Consider the following 8,782-nt stretch of genomic DNA (forward strand, 5'->3'; position numbering starts at 1 on the left):
AATAGCAAAACTTAAGAAGTAGCTCCTTTATGGAATAAATGTATCATTTTCATTCAGTTTTCAGGATTTCTATTTTCATTGTTTCCTTTCATGAGTTCCACCTCATACAAGCGGGACACCTTGTCAGTGCGAAGGAAGTGACCATTCAAAACTTTTGCCACACCAGTGGTGAGCGAGCGCTCTGTCCAGCTACCAGCCACAAACTATTTATTCCTGCAAATGATGCTGTTTACTTATGCCACAATACATGATTTCTGTGTGATGAAGTTCTTCAGATTCTGAATTTCACCTGTTTGCCATTGGGGTGGCCTAGCACAGCTTTCAGAGCACCACTACACAGCCATCTCATCCCCTAAGCAGTCCGGCAGACTCTCTGCATTCAGCACATTTATGAGTCGGGCTGCACCGTCTCCCCCCACGCCCTCGCCCTGCCCCCAGCTGTCCCGATCATCACTCTCATCTGTGTTCGATTCGTACTCCGATCCAATCCCGGACTCCCTAAACCGAAGCAGCTCCAGGGCTCCGAGGACCTGCTCCCCCAGCAGCGAACTCTCATCCGGTGCTCCGTCGCTGGGGGTTTCCCCCGTGTCCTGACCCTGCTCCTGGCCGTCCGGCCCCCGGGAGGAGAAACGAAAGCACTCGAGTCGAACCCCACTGCCGCTGAGCCCCAGAGGGCTGGTGTCGGTGCCCATGGTGCCTGGAGAGCAGGGCCCGGGGAGGCCGGAGACCCAGGCACTGTCACTAATCTGGAGCTGGGACTGAGCTGCTAAAGGGCCTGTAGATGAAGAAGGAGTGAGGGGTTCACGGGGGACGCTGGGGGGCTTGGCACGGAAAGTGATCTCCAGAAGACTGTCCTGGGAGCCCACTGAAGACGAATCAAAACACAGAAAGAGTTAGAGACACATCTGCAGGATGAAACAAACCACAGAACGAATTTTACTTATCACATGTAAGCAGAGATATAAGACATGTCAGAAGAGAGGTCTGAGCAAAGCAGATGAGATTATGTAGAGTGGGTTGACGTCTGTGCTGACAGGATTTGATAATTCATGACTGTATGGCAGCGTATTGCCAGTAGCTAGATGCAGGGAGGAGAGAGCAGAGAGCAGTACTGAATCCTTTGAGAGGGCTGCCATGGGATAATTAATTGTGTGCCAGAAGTGGATGAGAAAAGGAGGCATAACGACAGGAAGGAGAAAGAGGCAAGGAAACTGATTAAGAGAAAATAGATGAAGGGAGAGAAAGAATTACTTTATGGAAGAAATTTGTAAAGGAGAAAACAGGGATATGGAGGAAGATTCAAGGCAATCAAACAAAATAAGATATATACTGTAAATGGAAAAGGAAGATTAGGGTAAGTCAAGAATTGAAGTTTTCCACCCACTAGATGTTAACTGGCCAGCAGCTTTGAGCTCCAGTTCCTGGATCTGTTTGACCAGCAGGGAAATGTGTTGCAGCAGGTCGGTGTTCTGCTGCAGCAGCCTCTGCACTCTGGCTTGGGCTTCGGTCCGTGCACACACCTCCACTGACAGCTGCTCCTGGAGCACATGAACCTGAACAGACCAAAACACACACACAGTTGCACACATACATGCACGAGAAATACAAACAGAAACTGTTGTGTGCAAACCCAAAACATGCAGAAGTTTCATTATTACTTCCCAGCGATTCTTTCCTTTTTTATTATTTTCTTTTACCTTCTGTTGTTGAAGAGACTTTACTGATAAAGTTCCATGGTGTCTTTTAACTCGTCAGCATTATGAATCAACTTCAATGAGACTGGCCAAAGTAAGAGAGAAACTCTAGCACTCAAAAAAGGTTTGCTTCAAATCTTCAACATCCTGGAAACTCCAGCTCAGGCTCATTTAATTTGATGTGAAACAGTTCAAAAGTTCATGTAAAAGTTTAGAGGGATGAAAGAGATAAAAAGTAACCTGAAATACCTCGTCACATCCTATTTAACACACCACTGATTGAAAATGGAAATAGCGCATCATTCCAATTATCATCCTCCAGATTAAATGAAACTGAGTCTTGTGTTTTTTTTTTTTGTTTTTTTTACTGCCAGATTTTTGTTTCACTATGTTTCATCTTAGGCAACACAAAGTTTCCAATAATAGTAATGATTTGGGTATTTTCATGTACACTTAAATTCCACTTGGGGTAAATGATTGAGGGTGTCTTTGTTTGTTTGTTTATATATTTCCAGTTGAGTTTTGTCTATGAGTAGTATATTTGTGATTGGTATTAGGTGTGCATTGTGTCTTATGCAGATTGTGTGCTGTCAGTTCTTGCATGTGTGACACAGATTTATAACTGCATAAAAGGTTTAATTTATTAAACTGAAAGAGAAAAATATACTAGATGTGGAAAGTGTATCCAGTTAAAGAAAGAAAACAATCTGTCTATTGTCCTCAGTACCTGTGCTGAAGCTGCCAGTGCTTGCTGCTCCTGCTGCTGCAGCTGTTTCTGAAGGAGCTGGACCTGGTGCTCCGCAGAGCAGGGAGCCTCTGCCGCCAACTGACCCGAAACAGAAGCCCCAAGGACAGGAGAGCTCAGCAGAAAAGATGGGTCATCAGACACCTACAGCAGAGATGAGAGCAAATTGGGCTTTACTATTTCTAACTGTATGAAAAAATCACAGTAATGTGAAAGCCTCTGATATTTGTATTAAGGCTTGATAACTGCACCACTCATAGATATTCAAGTTTCATCAAAAGTAAATACAAGAAAAAAGCTGTCACAGTCCTGAACTTGATAGCCTATATGTCATTCCTGAAGGGTGCAGTGGAAAACCTCCACAGCAGTGGGTGATGCTGCCAAACAACAAAAATCATGCACATTTCTAAACAAAAGACAACATATCACAGCAAGAGTACATATGGCCGTGTATTGGCTGTACAGTAGATGGAATTAAAAGTAAAGTACAGGGTATGAAAGCCAACAATCCTAAATAATGGAGTAAAAGTGGAAAGAAAAATATATGAAAGCTTGTGTGTGTAGAAACATGTCTAGGGAAGTGGTTTAATAGTCTGTCTCTGCCAGCCTGCAAAGTGATGCTGCACTGGCGGCAACAAGGCTGTCTGCTTTCATCCTGACAGAAAAAAAATAAAAAATACATTGACATATACTCAAACTACTTGATATGAATTTTGTGATGAAGCCTCAATAAAGTATGTGTAACACTTTGCCTGAAGTTCCACTATTCAGGGCTACTGTAGTTCAGATGGACAGGGTGAATCGTTGTGTGCTTTTGAGGAGAGAGAGAGATCAATGATACATCTACTGTGTCAAGTTGTACGATAAAAAATAAATAAAAAGAGACAGCTGTATTTCACACCAAACGAGGATCAATAAAGAAGCCATAGTTGCTCTATTGTGGCTGCTGCTGGTGGAGGATTTTGTATTGCTACTTGCTTCTGTGATAGATTTTTTACTTGAATTCAAAGGTGAACTGTGAGATGAGAGCTTGGTGTTTAATTTTTACAGGCTGACACCAAAGCATGACATTTACTGACATTTTACCCCTGTAAATTATTTTATACTGCAGTGTATACACCGAAGATGGAAAAATCTTGAATTAACTTCCCACCCTCAGAAATGTACAGAACTGAAATATTATCACCCTTTAAGCAGATATAGCTAATGCGTTACCAAACTGTTGCCTTATTTAGCAACTTGGGGGCTGGCCGCTGGCTGTAGCAAGGGCAAAATGAAAACCTTCATAATGGAGTTGTCCAATCACATTCTCTTTTTTCTTGTCGCTAGGTAGAGAAAAGGTAAGCTGGCTCACTCATTGGTTGGGAGATCTTAACCGAAGTACCGAAACAACTTTCCCAAAGCCCCACAGCCGGTTCTTGAAAAAACTGTTTTCATGTTGGAAGAAGTGAAGAAGACGGAAGAAGTTGGTTGAGGGTCTGCAGTGGACTTCACATGAACAATAATCACAACCTGGAATACTTTTATGGAAAACCCTCTTCATTCTTTTGATCGCCGGACCCTTACGGACTAAAGGAATATAAACAATTGAGACAAGAAGTCCGTTCGAGACAATCGGACTTCAGGACTTGAAAAAGGTAGGGATCACCACCATTAGCTACCATGTCTTGCTAGTTGATGATGCTAGTAAATCTGAATGAATTATACCTTTGTGCTCTTGGTTTCTCTAACATGAACTCGACAGTTGAATTGTGGAGAATCAATCCGAGCTAACGGCGTGTAGCATGTCAATACTGACACAAGCTTAAACATGTATATCTTTATACTTGATCCTAGGCGGCTGTGCACGTGCTTTAAAGTGGTCGACAGCCCCCTTTTGTTGTATTTTTTTTTTGCTCCCATTGTTTAAGCGTCATGTAGAAAAATAGCGAAAACGACGAAATTATTGGCCGAGCTAATTGGTCGTGAGTCTGTTCGTGTAGTGGAACATAACGTGACAGTCAGGCTGAGGCAGAACAGCAGGGTTTCCTTTAACTCATACAAATCGCACTGTCTAACCTGTAATTTTCATCTTCCATAGATTTGAACTTAAATCTGAGTCTTAAAAAAAAGGGACAAAGCTTGTCCAGTTTAGTTTCCATTTAGGGCATGCTATTGTAAGACTATTTTGCTGGACTGTAACCCTACTAATTATATCAGTTGGCAGTTTATTACAGTTCAACAGTTACCATGGTCAAAATACATGAAACCAGGGCTGTCTCCCTTTTGTTTTTTTATCTCATAGATAAAACCTATGACTATGTTAATGATATATCAACCATTGAAATATCCCCAGATTTCATTTCAGAAATCAGGTCACCTTATTGTAGTTTTGCCACTTGTGAATGGGAGGAGCCGGCAATCAAACTACCAACCTTCTGATTGGTGGATGACCCCTGCTATGTCAAATGTCAAAACAAATCTCTGGTCTAATACAAAGTACCATGTGGACTCATTAATCTAGCTGTGAAGATGGTGTTTTAATGGGGATTTAATCAGTGGAATCTATAAATGGATCTATAGATTGTCTGTATGGGTTTGCTGTTAGTTGGTTTGACCACACGTGAATTATGACTCTCACAATTACATTTGACTGCTGCTGCTGGAAGAGCAGACATGAAGGACACAACTTATCAGTCAAGTCTGAGATGGGAGATCAATTTGGTGGCCACAATATTACTAAACTGTGAAGGACACTTGACTTTCTGAGTACTCATGGGAGACAAAGAAATTGCATTTGATATCTGAACATGCTACGGTTTTTGGCAGAAAAAAAAAGAAAATATAAAAAAATTGATTTGTTCTCATTTAACTGTGTAATTGGATGTAGTATCTATTCATTTCAAACAAATTAACTCCTCAAGAGAACGACACTAGTTTTCTCTCTTGAGTATTAAAGCCGCCACCACCACAGAGACTTGGTTAGAAAATGAGCTGACAAATATCAGAGATCGCTGCAGAGATAGCTGCTTGCTCAACATGGCAGAATTAGCAGAGCAGCACTAGAAAACCATTCTGTATTTTCATCAACAATATGACCCCATCAATATTGAAGAGCCTTGTGGAGCATTTCCTCACAACCAACCCTTAAAGACATGATGTGCTCGCTATACGTTAGTCAGTGATGTTTTCTGATCTTTAAGTTTTTATGAGGCCAAACTTTCTTCATGCCCCTCTGTGAGCTGTGAGCCTCCCAGATTTATTAATTAACAGGACATTTCTGACTTTTTAGATCAATATTTGCAAAAAAATATAGGAAAATATCTCTGCCAAAATACATCCTGTTGGTCCTCAGATGTATCTTTCAGTAGGATGAACATATTAAAATCAATAACTTTGCTCTGGTTGGAGTTAACTTGAATTAATCAGTCCAGCCGGACTAATTGCCATGAAAAATGTTTTTGGTGTTGCATTGTTGTAGAGCTGAAACGATGTGGGTTAGGGTTAGTGGATTAATCAATGAGTCAAACAACAGAAATGTATCTGCAGCTATTTTGATAATCATTTAAAGAGCTACTCCACCTATTTAGCATTGCAGGTTCATAAAGATGGAAGAAGAAACAGGTTAAAAAAAGTGGACAGTCATAGTCTGTGCAGTGGAGGCCAAGATAACACTAGATCCTACATTTCCCATAAAGCAATTTAATAACTTCTTTCATTTGACCGTCCCTGCCACAGTGTCTTTCAAACTCCACATCTCTGTTTTTAAAGCAGAATTTCTCTTATAAATGTGTAATTTCTAAAACTGAAAACATCACTATGACAACATCAAGGTTATTTGCTCTAACTTTAAGAAATCGCCTCCGCAGCCACAGAGGATATTACACAACTGTTTTCACAGGTTGAGTGGTATTTACCATAACGAGTAAATTAAACTTGATATGTTCACTCAGTGGAGTGCTGCTTAAAGTCATTTTTTAAGCAGAAATGACAATCATTAAAAGGCTGTTGCTCCTAGAAATGTGAAAACACACTGTTTTCGTTTTAGTCCTGTGTGAAAGTAAATGGAAGGATTTTTGGCTTTTGAGCTGTTGATTGTTTAGAGCTTTGAAAAGGTCGTTTCTACTGAGACTTCACAGATGACATGATTTATTGATTAAATGAGACAATAAATGGCAGACTTATTGATAATGAAAAATATTCAGTTGCCGCCCTGCATTTCAGCTGCTGTGTCATACAGTGCAGTGCAAGAGGCATCAATAAATCACACTTTTTAGTGGTCACTTCATCTCTGCTGCATTTATAAAAGCTCCTGTTGAGTGAGACAATAGCAGGGCTTTGAATGAGAGACACTGAAACGATCAGGACAACTTTTACTTTACCTTCCCTTCTGTTCCAAGGGCCTCGTCCTTTTTGCTCTTCTCCAGGTCTGATGAAGAGACGCACTCAATGCTCTCCTCTGTAGTGGCTTCAAGGTCTGTCTCTTCTGACAATGCAAACCTCTTCTTTGCTGCAGAGAGACCAGATACATATATGGGAGGGGGGGGGGTTCTCATGCTGTTTTTATTTTGTGCTTTATAGTTTACGACACATCTAGAGGCAGGGAGAGCAGCTGCAGTGGGCCAAGAGCTGGCTAAAGCCTACACAAGCAAAGTCTTTGATCAGTGGTTTGCACGATTCACCAAAACCAATCTGCAGCTGCAGCGTGGCAAGCTGCAAAGAAAACTCTCTGCGGTGGATAATGACATCTTTTCTCAGAAAGGTGTACTCAGTTGCCGCTGTTTGTTTCTGCAGGCGCTCAGGGTTTTTGTTTGTGTGAGGGATAAAGCAAGAAGAAGAGAGGACGAGAAGGCCCAGGGAGTTTGTGTGTTGTTGTGTGAGCAGAACAAAAGGAGAGTGAGTTTATGTGTGTGTGACAGAAGGAGAACGAGAAGGAGAAAGACAGGAGGGGGGAGGGGACTGGATATGTGGATGCAATTTTGTGTGTGTGTGTGTGTGTGTGTGTGTGTGTGTGTGTGTGTGTGTGTGTGTGTGTGTGTGTGTGTGTGTGTGTGTGTGTGTGTGTGTGCAGGTTGTTGTGAGTCACCTGGCGCTGCCTCAGACTCCTCCGCCTTCCCCTCCTCATCCTCCTGGTCATCGCTTTTCTGCTGCAGGGTCAGCTGGTGACACACATCAAACGCCTGACCCACTGTCCGCACGATCCTCATGGCCTGAGACTGTGAGTGAGGACACAGAGACGGTGTGTGTGTGTGTGTGTGTGTGTGTGTGGGGGGGTGTGTGTGTGGGTGGGTTAGGGAGAGCAGGGGCGGGGGAAAACAGCAGCAGGAGCACAGTAAGGAAGGATGCAAAAATGAAGGGACACAGCAGGGGAGAAAATGAGGTGCCAGAGGAGTTGCACAGGGAGGAAAGTGGATTGGCAGATTGAGTGTATGTGTGTGTGCACAGGTAACAACACATAACAGTGGAGGAGCGAATGTTGGGGAAGAATGAGATGTGAAAAATGAAGACAGAGGGAAACAAGAGAAGATAGAGACCGCATTCAAGTCAGAAGATATTATGAGCAGAGCTTCGGCTGTTTTGTCCTTGTCTCTCTGCTCTGCATACATTCTGCTGTCACAGTGATGGATCGCTCCATTTGAGAGGCAAGTAACTTTGATGGCGGGGGGAGTGAAGATTAAGTTTGTTGTTATTGCAGGAAGCTCAGTAGGTGTGTCTGTAACATCAGGTCATCAATCAGGGACAGTTTAATTTGCAATAACTCAAAAATTAGCTACTTGAAGTCTCACACATGCACATCCTGTTCACTCGTTTTCACAAAAAGGCTTCACGTAAACCCTGTTTGTCCTGACGACCTCATGTAAGAGATGTTCCTGTGAGTCACATAAAGCCCTGATAAACAACATCACCATACTCACAGAGAGGTGAGACACAGCCTCATTATGTAAAAAAAACTAATTATGCAATACGCATAGGAATTACACATCATCGCTTTCTTGCCAAGAGTTAAAGAGCGCTTATACCACTTCCATATCTTTTTTTATCTCTGTTTACCTTCTGATGTAAACATCTGGCTTTTTAACTGCTGGATGCTCCACTGAATGTATTTGCATTCACGCTGCTCAAAGAAGAGTTATCAGATCTCAAATGCGTCCTCAGTGCGTCTTGTGGCGTGTTCACACCTCAACATAGAGACAGATGTTAGTACCAGGTCTGAACAGAGCCTGTCACTCACTCTAACAGCAACAGCAGAGGTGATTGTACTTTGTGGATTATAAAAGTAGATAGGTATAATTATTAAATTGCAGTATGGCTTCGTTTAACCTCTTGTGTTTTTAAGCTAAACTGATTAGTTTATTGACAGAAA

At 42.1% G+C, this 8,782-nt stretch overlaps 1 protein-coding gene across 1 annotated transcript in view; it reads right to left on the bottom strand.

Annotated features, from left to right (window-relative positions):
* Nucleotides 1-332: 332 nt before the first annotated feature.
* nos1ap (nitric oxide synthase 1 adaptor protein) overlaps nucleotides 333-8,782 on the bottom strand; it is a 29,092-nt gene continuing 20,642 nt past the window's right edge. Inside the window, 3 exon segments of the mRNA XM_022755256.1 lie at nucleotides 333-865; nucleotides 1,385-1,553; nucleotides 2,422-2,554. Of these exon segments, the coding sequence (XP_022610977.1) occupies nucleotides 333-865; nucleotides 1,385-1,553; nucleotides 2,422-2,554 (835 nt within the window).

The sequence above is a fragment of the Seriola dumerili genome, unplaced genomic scaffold, assembly GCF_002260705.1.
Source record: "Seriola dumerili isolate Sdu_G_001 unplaced genomic scaffold, Sdu_1.0 BDQW01000226.1, whole genome shotgun sequence".
Taxonomy (NCBI): domain Eukaryota; kingdom Metazoa; phylum Chordata; class Actinopteri; order Carangiformes; family Carangidae; genus Seriola; species Seriola dumerili.